We start from the raw sequence: 18,810 nt of genomic DNA on the forward strand, positions 1-18,810 counted from the left end.
CAGAGGGCTATGGAAGTTTGAAAAGGAGCTGTTGTGGATGTGCACTGCAGACATTCGGCCTTCCTGAATACCTCTTTTGAACTGATATAATTGCATCAAGTGACCACAATCTGTAAGAGACATTGGCCTCTTGCAAAAAGCAAGAGCATAACAGAACTAAACACGTACTGTTTATAGTCTTATTGCACTCTTTATTGTACTGTTAGGTGTACACTGGTTCAAAAGTTGAAATGAAACATTCATAGTACAGGTACAGCATGCAATTAAAAAAAGTTTCCAATTTAATTCAGTTAGTAATTTTACTTAATTTTCATGGTATCCTTTGTTAAAACATAGTTATTTCCTTAAAGTGATACTAAACCCATTTTTTTTTCTTTCATGATTCAGATAGAGTATGCAATTTTAAGTAACTTTGTAATTTACTTCTACTATCAATTTTTCTTCGTTCTCTTGGTATCTTTATTTAAAAAGAAGGAATTTAAATCTTAGGAGCCAGCTCATTTTCGGTTCAGCAACCTGAATAGTGCTTGCTTATTGGTGGCTAAATTTAACAAACCAATAAGAAAGAGTAACCCAGGTTCTGAACCAGAAATAGGCCAGCTCTTATGCTTTTTAAGATAGCAAAAGAATGGAGAAAAATTAGAAAGCTACTTATAATTGCATGCTCTATCTGAATCATTAAAGAAAAAATTTGGTTTAGAGTCCCTTTAAGAACATTTGGAGTCAAGCACGTGATGTGAAAACTGTATGTATAACATTGTTACAAACATTGCTGTGATATAGTGCTCAAGACGTGCACACTCCTAAGCCTATTTAAATATATTTCTATATGAAAAGCAGCTAAATTATAACAAAGCATGCAATTTTTACCATATATTAAACAACATTTGAAACAAGATAACCAAATTCCAAAGCTCAATACCATATATTTTTTATAAGGTTATTTAGGTATTTATTGCTTATATCCATGATGTTTAATAAAAACTAGCAACAAGTTGGCCCTAAATGTATTATAAAAACTTGAAAAGAATGCTAACTTATTCCGCATGTTATATTCCCCCATTATGGCTCAGGACACTTACTGTTCTGATGCCATTTTCAAATGCCTCGCGAGCAAGCGATGCGGGTCCATCTACTGTTTTTCCATCATCATCAGGACCCCAACTTGCGCTGTAAATATGTACATGTTGTGGGTTTAAGCTGAGAGATTTTGCTTCCACCATGTCTGTTACATCTCCATCAAGCATACGTACTCCTATAACAACAGCAAGATGTTATATTAATATAAACTGAACTTTACACTCATTCACTTCATTGAAATAAAAACTATCATGATAATTACCACATTTATTATATAAAAAACACACATAGATGCAAAAAGACTTTCTGAATCATTGTCAGCTAATTCACTGAACAAATGGGAAACTGACTTGTAAAAGGCTTGGCAATACTGGAGCAATACATATTTTGACCAATGCATTGTTAAAATTGGAAACTTGCTTTAATTAGATTTTGCAGCACAGATATGGAGTTATTTAGCCTATACAGGGTTATAATGGAAAACATTGTCTGCAATTGGTTTTGCAAAGCTGAAGCTCATGGTTCAAAATTCTCCTAACTACTGCAGAGATAGATGGGAAAACTGACATGGATGAGTTTTGTAATGCTACACCAACACATTACACACACCAACACATTACACACACCAACACCATTACCCACACCAAAACCATTACCCACACCGTAACCATTACCCACACCGTAACCATTACCCACACCATGGTACATGTCACTTATTTTACTTACCCGCTCAAAACACACTCCCCTCTCTCTCACACACACACATGCTCACCATAAGCAAGTCCTATCTAGCTGGTACATCCACACAAACTCCCTTTCACCCAAGCACCAACAGCCTCATATGCATACACTCACACCTGCAAACATGCTCATCCACACAAAGGCTCTCACCTGAATGTAGATTCACACACATTCCCCTGAACACAAACCCACACAGGCAGTCAACCTCACACACACACGCTTGTACTAACAGTTGTAGACTCCATAGCTCAGCAGCAGGAAGATAATATCAAGTAAACTCAGTATGGGTCTCAAATGAGATGGGGCACACACACCTTTAAATGGACCTATATTAAAAATTAGGTGTGACTTCTCCTTGAAACAGAGGACTCACAGTGTAAGGAAAGTTTATAAATGTACATTTACAAATAGGGTGGAATGGTTTCCATGATAGACACCACTGTATTACTGTACAAAAAAAAAAAAAAAATGCCAGCATATTTGTACAGAAATGCAGAGTAAGTACATATTCTCTAGTGTGGACATACAAACTGAGAAGAATGATTCACAGCCACAGAGAAACTTCTCCAATGCTGTGGAATACTTAAGAATACCATTAATAGGGGTTTGGGGTGCTTTGAAAAGGGTGATGTTGAAATGCAGGTCTGTCAAAGCTTTTGCCCTGGGGCCAAATGAGTCCTAGTTACACCCCTGGACCCAATAATCCTGCTTGACAAAAGGGAACAAAGGGTTTATAACTAACGTTAACTCTCCCAGCAGCACTTGCTTTCCAGCCTGTACTGTATTCAACAAAAGCAGTTCATATGCCAGATAATTCAGTTTATTTGTTTACATTAACAATACATTGATAAACATTGAAATTATATTTTAAAACATAACATTTCCATTAATTTATTATTTCTAAAAACCAGAACTGATAAATATAGGAACCTGGTACAAATATTTGTCATGCCATCCGAAGGCGCTCCAAAGCTGCGCTCACAGCTTCTTAAATGGAGCCCTATTATTTAATAGAAAGAAAAATGTTTTTGCAAATATTTCCTGTTGTAGGCTTTCCTAAGTTTAAGGAGATCTCTCCCATGTTTGCAGGAAGTGATATACTTAGATTTACCTCTCCAGTGAGTCCTTACACAAATAAGTTATACATAATGAACACATTTTAAAGAGCAAATGGAGTAATTTAAAATTAACAATACATTGCAGTGGAACAATTACATACTCATTTTTTAGAGCATTATTTACCACTACTTTCTCTAGGGGTTAAACACGTAAAGTCACATCTGAGAGCTGTAGTGAACTAGATTGAGCCAATCAACATTGGCAATCACACTAACTTGACAATCATAGGCTGTGTTTTATTTGAGAGCTGCAAAGTTTGCGGCTCCAGAATGGGATTTTATCTATGTGTATAACCCTTTTGCAGAGGTAAAACACATAGGCCTAGTTTCCATTGCTGTTATAAATTGTGTAAAGTGTTTGTCACATAAAACATCTCCATAGGTTTTAAGGGAAATAAGCTTTTACCACCATTTTGCACAGTTTACAAAAGCAATAGAAAATATGCCATAGAGTCTCACAGTAAGTAGAGGATAAATTACATGTAGATGTGGGTGTATTGAAGAGAGTTTTCCTGCAGATCCCCATAGCTGTACATGATATCACGTAGTCTTCACATTTACATATATACTCTGTTGACTGTATACAGTCTCTCCAATAGGGATGGATGGAGTTTTAATGAATCAACACTATGAGGGATATTTATCAAGCTCCCGAAGGCTCGCCGGAAACAGAAGTTACTTGTCCACCTGCTCTGAGGCCATGGACAGAAATCAACCCGATCGCATACGATCGGGTTGATTGACACCCCCTGCTAGCGGCCTCTTGTGAACTGCTGGTGCAATGATAAATGCCAACAGCGTATGCTGTCGGCATTTATCAATGTGTGGCTTCGTATCATGTCTGCTCGTACATTGATAAATATGCCCCTTAGTATGTTAACACATCTCTATAATGTCTTCAGTGTCTATTCCAAAGTGTTTAACATAGGTGCAAGCTAAATGACTGTTTGGAAATAGCCATGAAATAGTCTTACAGGTTTCCCGAAAAGCCCTTCCAAGGACTTATCAAGTGTCTTGAGTGGCTGAATTTAATAAGCCAAAAGATGGCTTAAAAAGTAGTCAAAAAGTGAACTGGAAACGTATTGTGATCACCAAGCAGTGCAAAAATCAGCTAAAATCCCGTAATTGTGATTGAGACAAATCAAAAACTATCCTTCTCAGCCAGAAAAACAGACAGAAACACAACTCCCAATAGATTGTAATGGAGGCCCATATATATCAAATAGGTTAAGAACCATAGATGCAGTATGCAGAAGAGCAACCTTACAGAGTTCATATTATCCTTTAAAAGATTAAAAACAAAAGGGAAAATAGTTGTGTGAAAGTTATAATGTAAATAAAAAAGTTTAAAATGTATTTTGCATCAATATTTATTGCTTAAATCAGTTTTTTTCCCAAAGTCTTTAATAATATACATATTTTTGAAAAAAAGATACATACATACCTCCAATTTTGGCATTAAATGCAATTCCCACTGTACAGTGTGAGTTATTTGCAGTAGCTGCCACTTCCCCAGCACAACGGGTTCCATGCCTAAAATATTGTAAACAAAAAAGTGTCATTAACACTTACAGAATAGAGTTAAATAGTGTAAAAGCACAAAACAACCCAGAAAACTGTTAAAATTCTATTCAGATCAACAGATCAAACACCCAGCATTACCAATAGGCTCCATTTGTATTCTAGGCCTACAGAGGCATAACTAGAAACCATAGGGCCCAGGTGCAAGAATCTAAGAAAGTGGCAGGTCAACGTTTTTTATTGTAAAAAATAAAATTATATATATATATATTTTTTTTTAAGCTGGGCCCCCACCCGTGGGGGGCCAGTTGCAATTGTGGTCTCTGTACCCCCTGTAGGCCTATATATAAATATAGATAGATAGATAGATAGATGGATGGATAGATAGATAGATAGATAGATAGATAGATAGATAGATATTGTCATGTTATCAAATTGAAAAAAAAAAGTATTCAAAATAGAAAATATACAGGCAAAAGTCTCCCTTCAAAGAGACATAACCCTTGACTGAAATACAAAGTAAATTTAAAATATTTTCATATGTTTGCATATAAAGTAACCCATATTCCCCAAGTCTTGGTGACAAAACAAAACACATCATATTGGTAGACAACAAGAATGTGAAGTTTCATCCATTCCATTAGAAGATACACACAAAGAGCACATCACATGAGAAGAGTTTACTCTAAAATTTCAGATTTTGCATTAAGAACCAAAATCATCTGTATTCAGATCCATTAAAAAAATAATTTTTCACATTTTTATTAAATGATTTTGGTTTTATCAAATTATAAAGGGACATTAAACACCTTCATATTATAATATCAAATAAGTATGTATAATAAAAAAAATTGCAGTATATTTTGTATTAATTACTTTGTTCCTTTTTCTGTAATTTAACTAAAAATGTGGAGTTTCCAATTCTCACTTCTCCAATTCACACATTTCAGTCTGTAATTAGTCTCACTAGGTTGAGATAAGTTACTGCAAAACATAGACAGTACCTTTCTAAACACATTGACATTGGGATTCTTTTTCAATGGTCACAAGTCCACTGACCAACTTGCCTTATTTGGCAGAGTCAATCCAGAGTTGATAGTTGGGTTGACAACATTTTGGTAGTAACATTTTAAACAGCATTAGACTCTTGAAAAACCTATTTTTTTTCTAGTACTAAGTTTTGCACATGCTCAGTTAATAAACACACCTGTTTCCTGAATTAATTAATCATTTAAAATAGGGTTGCACCGATACCATTTTTTTAAGACGAGTACAAGTACCGATACTTTTTTTCAAATACTCACCGATACCAATTACCGATACTTTTTTAATGTCATGACAGTTTACCAAGCAAAATACAGACTAATGATTTAAGATAGCTTCTTTATAATTATGAACTGTATCTAAAAAGACATTTTGAAATAATAAAACAGTTTTATGTGCTTGTTGTCACAAAGTTCATAGAACATGTTTATAAATAAAATTATTACAATAACATATTAATAATAACAACAATAAATAACAGCTGCAGCAGCTGGGACTGGAAAGCTACAATTTAAAAGGGTGATTACTGGATGCAATTGGGTTATAGGGTGCCTATATAACTGATAAATCTGACACTTGTACAAAATACAAAGTCGTATAATTTAATTCTAAAAATAATATTGGGGAAGGAGTGTCCCAGTAATCCCCTTAGAGAAAAATGGGGCATTTGTATTCTACTGACTCAACAGAAAATAGGGCTGGTCTTCATATTTTTCCAGGGCTGCTTTTTATTCCCAGTCCAGCCCTGGCTAAGGGTGTTCCTCAGAGTACAGTATATTTTGAGCATAATTGTGCAAGATGAGAGGCTTCCAGCTGTAAAGTAGCAGCTTTTAAAGCACTGCTCTGACGTAAAATAATACAAATAACAGCAATTTGTATTGGCAGAACAGAAGTGAACAATTTTTAGTTAAGTCTCCACTCCAGCTTAAAATGAAATGGGAACATACAGTTTGAAAAACGCCACAAGATGGCATATGGGTAGGAATTGGAGGTATCGGTTTAAGTATCGGTGCATTTGCACGAGTACAAGTACTCATGCAAATACTTGGTATCGGCACCGATACTAGTATCGGTATCGGAGCAACCCTAATTTAAAATAAAGCTCAAATCACATTAATCTTATAAAATTGCAGCCATCTGAATTTGTAACGTGCATTTGTAATTGCAGTGAAGAGTGAGAATGTTTTAAAAAAAATGTTAATTATAAAATGTAAGCAAAAACATAATTTATGCTTACCTGATAAATTTATTTCTCTTGTAGTGTATCCAGTCCACGGATCATCCATTACTTATGGGATATTAACTCCTCCCCAACAGGAAGTGCAAGAGGATTCACCCAGCAGAGCTGCTATATAGCTCCTCCCCTAACTGCCATTACCATTCATTCGACCGAAAACATGCAGAGAAAGGAAAACCATAGGTTACAGTGGTGACTGTAGTTTAATGGAAAAATTACCTGCCTTAAAGTGACAGGGCGGGCCGTGGACTGGATACACTACAAGAGAAATAAATTTATCAGGTAAGCATAAATTATGTTTTCTCTTGTTAAGTGTATCCAGTCCACGGATCATCCATTACTTATGGGATACCAATACCAAAGCTAAAGTACACGGATGACGGGAGGGACAGGCAGGCTCTTTATACGGAAGGAACCACTGCCTGAAGAACCTTTCTCCCAAAAACAGCCTCCGAAGAAGCAAAAGTGTCAAATTTGTAAAATTTGGAAAAAGTATGAAGAGAAGACCAAGTTGCAGCCTTGCAAATCTGTTCAACAGAAGCCTCATTCTTAAAGGCCCAAGTGGAAGCCACAGCTCTAGTAGAATGTGCTGTAATTCTTTCAGGAGGCTGCTGTCCAGCAGTCTCATAGGCTAACCGTATTATGCTACGAAGCCAAAAGGAGAGAGAGGTAGCCGAAGCTTTTTGACCTCTCCTCTGACCAGAATAAACGACAAACAGGGAAGACGTTTGTCGAAAATCCTTAGTTGCCTGTAGATAAAATTTCAGGGCACGGACTACATCTAGATTGTGTAGCAGACGTTCCTTTTTCGAAGAAGGATTAGGACACAAAGATGTAACCACAATCTCTTGATTGATATTCCTGTTAGTGACCACCTTAGGTAGGAACCCAGGTTTAGTACGCAGAACTACCTTGTCTGAATGAAAAATCAGATAAGGAGAATCACAATGTAAGGCAGATAACTCAGAGACTCTTCGAGCCGAGGAAATCGCCATTAAAAACAGAACTTTCCAAGATAACAACTTGATATCAATGGAATGAAGGGGTTCAAACGGAACCCCCTGTAAAACATTAAGAACTAAGTTCAAACTCCATGGTGGAGCAACAGTTTTAAACACAGGCTTGATCCTAGCTAAAGCCTGACAAAAAGCTTGAACGTCCGGAACTTCTGACAGACGTTTGTGTAAAAGAATGGACAGAGCTGAAATCTGTCCCTTTAAGGAACTAGCGGATAAACCCTTTTCTAAACCTTCTTGTAGAAAAGACAATATCCTCGGAATCCTAACCTTACTCCATGAGTAACTCTTGGATTCGCACCAATATAAGTATTTGCGCCATATCTTATGGTAAATCTTTCTGGTAACAGGCTTCCTAGCCTGTATTAAGGTATCAATAACTGACTCAGAAAAACCACGTTTTGATAAAATCAAGCGTTCAATTTCCAAGCAGTCAGCTTCAGAGAAATTAGATTTTGATGTTTGAAGGGACCCTGGATCAGAAGGTCCTGTTTCAGAGGTAGCGACCAAGGTGGACAGGATGACATGTCCACTAGATCTGCATACCAAGTCCTGCGTGGCCATGCAGGCGTTATTGGAATCACTGATGCTCTCTCCTGTTTGATTCTGGCAATCAATCGAGGAAGCATCGGGAAGGGTGGAAACACATAAGCCATCCCGAAGGTCCAAGGTGCTGTCAAAGCATCTATCAGAACCGCTCCCGGATCCCTGGATCTGGACCCGTAACGAGGAAGCTTGGCGTTCTGTCGAGACGCCATGAGATCTATCTCTGGTTTGCCCCAACGTCGAAGTATTTGGGCAAAGACCTCCGGATGAAGTTCCCACTCCCCCGGATGAAAAGTCTGACGACTTAAGAAATCCGCCTCCCAGTTCTCCACTCCCGGGATGTGGATTGCTGACAGGTGGCAAGAGTGAGACTCTGCCCAGCGAATTATCTTTGATACTTCCATCATTGCTAGGGAGCTTCTTGTCCCTCCCTGATGGTTGATGTAAGCTACAGTCGTGATGTTGTCCGACTGAAACCTGATGAACCCCCAAGTTGTTAACTGGGGCCAAGCCAGAAGGGCATTGAGAACTGCTCTCAATTCCAGAATGTTTATTGGTAGGAGACTCTCCTCCTGATTCCATTGTCCCTGAGCCTTCAGAGAATTCCAGACAGCGCCCCAACCTAGTAGGCTGGCGTCTGTTGTTACAATTGTCCAGTCCGGCCTGCTGAATGGCATCCCCCTGGACAGATGTGGCCGAGAAAGCCACCATAGAAGAGAATTTCTGGTCTCTTGATCCAGATTCAGAGTAGGGGACAAGTCTGAGTAATCCCCATTCCACTGACTTAGCATGCACAATTGCAGCGGTCTGAGATGTAGACGTGCAAAGGGTACTATGTCCATTGCTGCTACCATTAAGCCGATCACCTCCATGCATTGAGCTACTGACGGGTGTTGAATGGAATGAAGGACACGGCATGCATTTTGAAGCTTTGTTAACCTGTCTTCTGTCAGGTAAATCTTCATTTCTACAGAATCTATAAGAGTCCCCAAGAAGGGAACTCTTGTGAGTGGAAAGAGAGAACTCTTCTTTTCGTTCACCTTCCATCCATGCGACCTTAGAAATGCCAGTACTAACTCTGTATGAGACTTGGCAGTTTGAAAGCTTGAAGCTTGTATCAGAATGTCGTCTAGGTACGGAGCTACCGCAATTCCTCGCGGTCTTAGTACCGCCAGAAGAGCACACAGAACCTTTGTGAAGATTCTCGGAGCCGTAGCCAATCCGAATGGAAGAGCTACAAACTGGTAATGCCTGTCTAGAAAGGCAAACCTTAGATACCGGTAATGATCTTTGTGAATCGGTATGTGAAGGTAAGCATCCTTTAAATCCACTGTGGTCATGTACTGACCCTTTTGGATCATGGGTAAAATTGTCCGAATAGTTTCCATTTTGAACGATGGAACTCTTAGGAATTTGTTTAGGATCTTTAAATCCAAGATTGGCCTGAAAGTTCCCTCTTTTTTGGGAACCACAAACAGATTTGAGTAAAACCCTTGTCCTTGTTCCGACCGCGGAACCGGATGGATCACTCCCATTAATAAAAGATCTTGTACGCAGCGTAGAAACGCCTCTTTCTTTATTTGGTTTGTTGACAACCTTGACAGATGAAATCTCCCTCTTGGGGGAGAGAATTTGAAGTCTAGAAGGTATCCCTGAGATATGATCTCTAACGCCCAGGGATCCTGGACATCTCTTGCCCAAGCCTGGGCGAAGAGAGAAAGTCTGCCCCCCACTAGATCCGTTCCCGGATCGGGGGCCCTCGATTCATGCTGTCTTAGGGGCAGCAGCAGGTTTCCTGGCCTGCTTGCCCTTGTTCCAGGACTGGTTAGGTCTCCAGCCTTGTCTGTAGCGAGCAACAGCTCCTTCCTGTTTTGGTGCAGAGGAAGTTGATGCTGCTCCTGCTTTGAAATTACGAAAGGAACGAAAATTAGACTGTCTAGCCTTAGGTTTGGCTCTGTCTTGAGGCAGGGCATGGCCTTTACCTCCTGTAATGTCAGCGATAATTTCTTTCAACCCAGGCCCGAATAAAGTCTGCCCTTTGAAAGGTATATTAAGCAATTTAGATTTAGAAGTAACGTCAGCTGACCAGGATTTTAGCCACAGTGCTCTGCGTGCCTGAATGGCGAATCCGGAATTCTTAGCCGTAAGTTTAGTTAAATGTACTATGGCATCTGAAATAAATGAGTTAGCTAACTTAAGGGCTTTAAGCTTGTGTGTAATCTCATCTAATGGAGCTGATTCAAGTGTCTCTTCCAGAGACTCAAACCAAAATGCTGCTGCAGCCGTGACAGGCGCAATGCATGCAAGAGGTTGCAATATAAAACCTTGTTGAACAAACATTTTCTTAAGGTAACCCTCTAACTTTTTATCCATTGGATCTGAAAAGGCACAGCTATCCTCCACCGGGATAGTGGTACGCTTAGCTAAAGTAGAAACTGCTCCCTCCACCTTAGGGACCGTTTGCCATAAGTCCCGTGTGGTGGCGTCTATTGGAGACATCTTTCTAAATATCGGAGGGGGTGAGAACGGCACACCGGGTCTATCCCACTCCTTAGTAACAATTTCAGTAAGTCTCTTAGGTATAGGAAAAACGTCAGTACTCGCCGGTACCGCAAAATATTTATCCAACCTACACATTTTCTCTGGTATTGCAACTGTGTTACAATCATTCAGAGCCGCTAACACCTCCCCTAGTAATACACGGAGGTTTTCCAGCTTAAATTTAAAATTTGAAATATCTGAATCCAGTTTGTTTGGATCAGAACCGTCACCCGCAGAATGAAGCTCTCCGTCCTCATGTTCTGCAAATTGTGACGCAGTGTCTGACATGGCCCTAATATTATCAGCGCACTCTGTTCTCACCCCAGAGTGATCACGCTTACCTCTTAGTTCTGGTAATTTAGCCAAAACTTCAGTCATAACAGTAGCCATATCCTGTAATGTGATTTGTAATGGCCGCCCAGATGTACTCGGCGCTACAATATCACGCACCTCCCAAGCGGGAGATGCAGGTACTGACACGTGAGGCGAGTTAGTCGGCATAACTCTCCCCTCGTTGTTTGGTGAAATATGTTCAATTTGTACAGATTGACTTTTATTTAAAGTAGCATCAATACAGTTAGTACATAAATTTCTATTGGGCTCCACTTTGGCTTTAGCACATATAGCACAGATATCTTCCTCTGAATCAGACATGTTTAACACACTAGCAAATAAACTAGCAACTTGGAAATACTTTTCAAGTAATTTACTATAATATGAAAACGTACTGTGCCTATAAGAAGCACAGAAAAAGTTATGACAGTTGAAAATTAATAAACTGAAAAGTTATAGCATCAAATCTTTGTAAAAAACACAATTTTAGCAAAGGATTGCTCCCATTAGCAAAGGATAACTAACCCTGATAGCAGAAAAAAAATGAAAAAATACAGAAATAAACGTTTTTTTTATCACAGTCAACTACAATCTCACAGCTCTGCTGTGAGTGATTACCTCCCTCAAAACAAGTTTTGAAGACCCCTGAGTTCTGTAGAGATGAACCGGATCATGCAGGGAAGACAATAAACTTCTGACTGAATTTTTTGATGCGTAGCAAAAGCACCAAAAAAGGTCCCTCCCCCTCACACATAACAGTGAGAGAGATCAGTAAACTGTCATAAATTAAATAAAACGACTGCCAAGTGGAAAAAAATAGTGCCCAAAACATTTTTTCACCCAGTACCTCAGAAAATTAAACGATTTTACATGCCAGCAAAAAACGTTTAACATTAATAAATTGAGTGTTATTAAAAAGCCTGTTGCTAGTCCCTGCAAATTAGGCTAAAGTTTTATGCATACAGTATAATTCCAGTGAAGTGCCATTCCCCAGAATACTGAAGTGTAAAATATACATACATGACAGCCTGATACCAGTTGCTGCTACTGCATTTAAGGCTGAGTTTACATTATATCGGTATGGCAGAATTTTCTCATCAATTCCATTGTCAGAAAATAATAAGCTGCTACATACCTCTTTGCAGATTAATCTGCCCGCTGTCCCCTGATCTGAAGTTTACCTCTCCTCAGATGGCCGAGAAACAGCAATATGATCTACTCCGGCTAAAATCATAGAAAAACTCAGGTAGATTCTTCTTCAAATTCTACCAGAGAAAGAATAACACACTCCGGTGCTATTATAAAATAACAAACTTTTGATTGAAGGTATGAAACTAAGTATAATCACCACAGTCCTCTCACACATCCTATCTATTCGTTGGGTGCAAGAGAATGACTGGGAATGGCAGTTAGGGGAGGAGCTATGTAGCAGCTCTGCTGGGTGAATCCTCTTGCACTTCCTGTTGGGGAGGAGTTAATATCCCATAAGTAATGGATGATCCGTGGACTGGATACACTTAACAAGAGAAACTATATGAATTTGCATGTAATGAACTAGCATTATTAAACAAGTAAAATAAAACTGAATTCATACACATTACTTACGACTAGATTACGAGTTTTGCGGTATGAGTGAAAAAACAGCGTTAAGGCTCATAACGCTGCTTTTTCACTACCGCTGGTATTACGAGTCTTGCAGGTTTAGGGGCACCGCACACTTTTTTGGCCTTAATGCAAATTAACACGCAATTTGCCTAAAGTCTTTTTTCAATGGGACTTCCACAGCTCCAGTATTACGAGTTTGCCTGGGAGGCCAAAAAGTGAGTGGTACACCCTATACCGCCAAGATCAATACCGTAAACTGAAAGTCAGTAGTTATGAGTTTTTCGCTACAAAGCTGCAGCATAAAACTCATAACTAAAGTGCTAAAAAGTACATTAACACCCATAAACTACCTATTAACCCCTAAACTGAGGCCCTCCTGCATCGCAAACACTAAAATAAATTATTAACCCTAATCTGCCGCTCCGGACATCGCTGCCACTAGAATAAACATTTTAACCCCTAAACTGCCGCACTTGCAAACACTAGTTAAATATTATTAACCCCTAATCTGCTGTCCCTAACATCGCCGCAACCTACATTGCAGTTATTAATCCCTAATCTGCCGCCCCCAACGTCGCAGCCACTATACTAAAGTTATTAACCCCTAAACCTAAGTCTAACCCTAACACCCCCTAACTTAAATATAATTAAAATAAATCTAAATAAAACCTACTATTAATAACTAAATAATTCCTATTTAAAACTAAATACTTACCTATAAAATAAACCCTAAGCTTGCTACAATATAACTAATAGTTACATTGTATATAGCTTAGGGTTTATTTTTTATTTTACAGGCAAGTATGTATTTATTTTAACTAGGTAGAATAGTTACAAAATAGTTATTAACTATTTACTAACTACCTAGCTAAAATAAATATAAATTTACCTGTAAAATAAAACCTAACCTAACACAACACTACAATTAAATAAATTACCTAAATACAATTACCTAAATTACAAAAAAAACACACTAAATTACACAAAATAAAAAAAGACATTATCAGATATTTAAACTAATTACACCTAATCTAATAGCCCTATCAAAATAAAAAAAGCCCCCCCAAAAGAAAAAAAAAACCTAACCTAAACTAAAACTATTAATAGCCCTTAAAATGGCCTTTTGCAGGGCAGTGCCTCAAATAAATCAGCTTTTTTTACCTGTAAAAAAACAAACAAACAACCCCCCAACAGTAAAACCCACCACCCACACACACAAACCCCCCATATAAAATCCTATCTAAAAAAACCTAAGCTCCCCATTGCCCTGAAAAGGGCATTTGGTTGAGCATTACCCTTAAAAGGGTATTTAGCTCTTTTTCAAGTGCCCAAACCCTAACCTAAAAATAAAACCCACCCAATAAATCCTTAAAAAACGTAACACTAACCCCCGAAGATCCACTTACAGCTGGGAGAAGTCTTCATCCAAGTGGCAAGAAGTCCTCAACGAAGCCGGGAGAAGTCTTCATCCAAGCCGGCAGAAGTGGTCCTCCAGATGGGCAGAAGTCTTCATCCAGACGGCATCTTTTATCTTCATCCATCCGGCGCGGAGCGGCTCCATCTTCAAGACATATGGCGCGGAGCATCCTCTTCTTTCGATGGCTAACGATGAATGAAGTTTACTTTAAATGATGTCATCCAAGATGGTGCCCCATGAATTCAGATTGGCTGATAGAATTCTATCAGCCAATCAGAATTAAAGGTGAAAAAATCCTATTGGCTGATGCAATCAGCCAATAGGATTGAGCTTCAATCCTATTGGCTGATCCAATCAGCCAATAGGATTAAGCTTGCATTCTATTGGCTGTTCCAATGAGCCGCGATGTCCAGAGCGGCAGATTAGGGGTTAATAAGTATAATGTAGGTGTCGGCGATGTCGGGGGCGGCTGATTAGGGGTTAATAAGTGTAAGATTAGGGGTGTTTAGACTCAGGGTTCATGTTAGGGTGTTAGGTGTAAACATAAATTTTGTTTCCCCATAGGAATCAATGGGGCTGCGTTACAGTGCTTTACGCTGCTTTTTTTGCAGATGTTAGACTTTTTTTCAGCCGGCTCTCCCATTGATGTCTATGGGGAAATCGTGCACAAGCACGTAAAACCAGCTCACCGCAGCTTTCAGCAGCGCTGGTATTGGAGTGTAGTATGGAGCTCAATTTTGTTCTATGCTCACTTCTTGCCTGTTAACGCCGGGTTTTTAAAAACCTGTAATACCAGCGCTGTAGGGAAGTGAGCGGTGACAATAACTTGCAAGTTAGTACCACACCCCTCATAATGCAAAACTCGTAATCTAGCTGTTAGTTATCTTCAATACTGAATCAATTTCATTATTTCACTGGTGTATTGGTGTATTTTTTTCTGCCTTAAGAACTGGGCAATCTGCTGCCCTGAATGCCCAGACCCCAAAAATTGCATCCCCTCTAGACATCCAGGGATTATTAATTTGTAACATGATTATTTAAAAAAAATGCACCTTAAAATTTCCTGCCTTTCCCTAAATTCTGCTGTATTAGGCACAGTTCTAGTTGACCTAGACCAAAATACACTTTTGGGTGCAATGTTTGACATTCACTTTGGCTGCATATCTTTTGCTGCCATGGAAATCTGCAGAAAATCTACAAAACACCTGAGGAAAGCCTGCTTCTTATAGTTAATTTTTGATCACTTATTCCAAGTGTAAGATAACTGTTTTGGATACAATGTGGGTGATTGGACAGATGTGTACATATAATGGACTTGAATGCAATAGAAAAGGACATCAAAAATATCCAGCATCATACACCAAGCACACTTTAGTGGATTATAATGGGGACCAGTACTGGCAGAGTGTTAAATATATCACTGAAGGATGTATGAGGTCTCCGATGCTATATTTGACATTATAGTGTCAAACTTTTAAGGTAGGAGTGTGCACTAAACATTTGCAGGAATTCCAACAGTTTGATGACCTATACTGCAGCATTAATGTAGAATGTATATATAAATATATATACACACATTAGCAAAGGGAATTGTTAAGTCCCAAATGATCCGCACAATTAGGAACAATTCCAATACAGATAAAGGGGTCTCACAACTACTTGATAGGAAGACAAAATTCCTCAACAGAGGGTACAAGTCGAAAGTGAATGATCCTATCTTTGAACAAATCAAGGGACTCACTCAAGACGATGTCCTTCAAACGCTGACTCACAACAAGGATAAAGAACCAAAATTAATTATGACTACCACATTTGCTCCTAATACAGCTAAATTGGGCCAAATAGCCAAAAAAACACTGGCCAATCTTACATTCAGATCCAAAACTGTCATTTGCCAAATCAATCACCCCCATGGTGAGGTACAAGCAAAATGCCAATATCTGTGACCTTCTGGGCAGAACTGATCCTGTAAATTCCTATGAAACTGCCATTAAACCCAACATTAGGGGCTGCTATAAGTGCCCAAACTGCACTACATGCAATGGATTAATAACCACAAAAAATGTAATCACCCACACAGCAACAAAAAATATACCATCCAACATTCCATAACGTGCACTACGGAATATGTAGTGTACATGCTGTTTTGTCCATGTGGGAAACATTATATCGATAAGACCCAAGGGACACTAAGGGAGTGCATGGCGAACCAGAGGATGGTCATGAGACAGGCCATGGAGAAGGGACGGTCAGACCAACTGGTGGCATGCCACTGGATGGAGGCAAAACACCTTGTGGCATCTTTAAGAGTTATCCTGATTGACCACATCCCAAAACCTTTGATAGGTGGAAACAGGAACAAAATGCTTCTCAGGAAAGAGGCAGAATGCATTCTGAGACTGGACACTATTGTTCCAAAGGGACTGAACCCCCAGATCTGGGTAGTCTTATGTAAACAAAGCTGATAGTGTGCAGTTGGGTTTTGGGCAGCAGATATATAGTTCTTGGTGAGTTTGATGTAGGTACCTTGGTGACTTTAGACATCGGGTATCTGCATCTGTTTACCCACTATAAGTTCTACCCCAGAGTTCTATAGACCCTGGAGTGGACCTTACGCATGACAGAACATTCATATTTCCTGCAATAATACTCTTTGAATACCCACATTGGTTCTGCACTTCTGTTAGCTATATACAGCAATGTGTTAGCTGGGATATCTACATGAGACACCTCTCTGACAAATTAATCTCTGATGGATCTGCAGTAGTGTAATCAATAACATTCTATGACATATATACATTTATTAAGTTATACCAAGTTAGTGATATAACTAACAACACAGACTACTATATACCTTTTAGTATAGTATGTGGGTCACAGCCAGTACAATAATACTAATTTCAATTAATACACGATTCTGAGAGCACATAAGTACCGTGTTTGTAAGGTACCCATTTACTCACATAAGTTTGCACATTTTTTTACCAGCATAGACTATGTTAATATTGTGTGCCTTTCACATGGTTTATTAGTTTGAATAATATGCACATGTATATAGCTTTAGCTATGCTGTGTCACTGTAATATGCCCCACTTCCGGTTTCGGGAACCGTCTATCTACACTGTAATCATACTATGATGCCCCACTTCCGGTTTGACATGCATTATGCTACTTCCGGGTACACTAAGGATACTCAGACCGGAACCTATAACAACATGTGTTGACATAGCATCTTTAGACACAGGTTTATAATTGCTATATATATACATAACATAACGTTATCGTTTGCGTTATTGATGTGTTTGTTACATAATATTTGAGTTCTCAATGTATGTAATGCCGGACTGGAAGTGGTGTGGTATGAGAACATTGGATCAACCTTGGCAGATTCATAAATGAAAAGAGAGAAGTGCTCAACCTGGGAATGAACAATAGCATAATTGCTTGTTCTATGGCTAATTACTACCCAAGAAGCAGCCTCTTTTTGCTCAACATGTGCCTTTCACAGAGAAGAACTTTTCTGAGGCATATCAGTCTGATCCTGACTTAACAGTACAGTCCAGCCCAGAAATACCAGGCAATCCCTCTCTGAATGAGAGAAACAGCAAAACCCCAGACATACGTTTCCGCCTATTGTGGGCCTCGTCAGTGAGGTGCAGCCATATCCCTCTAGGCGCACTGAGCAACGGGTCCACGTCTGGATTCCCATATCACACTTAGAGAGACTTCCCTAAGTGTCATAATTTGCATAAATAAAAAGAGAGGAGCGCTCAACCTGGGAACGAACAATAGCATAATAGCTTGTTCTATGGCTAATTACCACCCAAGCAGCAGCCTTTTTTGCTCAACATGTGCCTTTCACAGAGAAGAACTTTCCTGAGGCATATCAGTCTGATCCTGACTTAACAGTACAATCCAGCCCCAAAATACCAGGCAATCCCTCTCTGAACGAGAGAAACAGCAAAATCCCAGAGGTACGTGGGTACGTCTGGGCATTTTGTAAAAGAGATAAATGCCCTTTTAAGGGCAATGCCCAACAAATGCCCTTTTCAGTGCAATGGGTAGTTTAGGTTTTTTAGTGTTAGATTTTTTATTTTGGGGGGTTTGGTGGGTGGGGGTTTTACTGTTAGGGGGGGACTTTGTGTATTATTAATGTAAAAAGAGCTGATTATCTTGGGGCAATGCCCTGTAAAAAGCCATTTTAAGGGCTACTGGTAGTTTATTCATAGAGTAGGGGGTGTTTTTATTTTGGGGGGGCTTTTTTATTTTCATAGGGATTAGGTATAATATTTTTAAAATTTGATCATTTTGTTTTTTATTTTCTGTAATCTTAGATTTTTTTATTTTATGTAATTGTAGTTTAAAGGGACAGTCTACACCCGGATTTTAATTTTGACTAAAGTAGTGTTAGATTTTTTTATTTTAATAGTAACTTTAGTATTTTGTAATTTGGGTTCATTTAGGGGGTGTTAGGTTAGGGGGCTTAGTAATTTAATTATTTGCGTTGTGGGCTTTGGCAATTTAGGGGTTAATACTTTATTAAGTAGTTTGCGTTGTTGGTTAATGGCGGATTAGGGGTTAATAGTTTTATTAGGTAGTTTGCGATGTTGG

The 18,810-nt window shown here is 38.9% G+C and overlaps 1 protein-coding gene across 3 annotated transcripts in view; it reads right to left on the reverse strand.

The window, feature by feature from the left end:
• The window catches only part of PCSK5 (proprotein convertase subtilisin/kexin type 5), an 868,299-nt gene that overhangs the window by 552,057 nt on the left and 297,432 nt on the right, over positions 1-18,810 (reverse strand). For all 3 annotated transcript variants that reach the window (XM_053702490.1, XM_053702492.1, XM_053702493.1), the window contains exons 6-7: positions 4,384-4,472; positions 1,083-1,255 (exon numbers count right to left, since the gene is read on the reverse strand). In XM_053702490.1, the coding sequence (XP_053558465.1) occupies positions 1,083-1,255; positions 4,384-4,472 (262 nt within the window). The remainder of the gene's footprint in view (positions 1-1,082; positions 1,256-4,383; positions 4,473-18,810) is intronic.

This window comes from Bombina bombina, chromosome 2 (assembly GCF_027579735.1).
Source record: "Bombina bombina isolate aBomBom1 chromosome 2, aBomBom1.pri, whole genome shotgun sequence".
Lineage (NCBI taxonomy): Eukaryota > Metazoa > Chordata > Amphibia > Anura > Bombinatoridae > Bombina > Bombina bombina.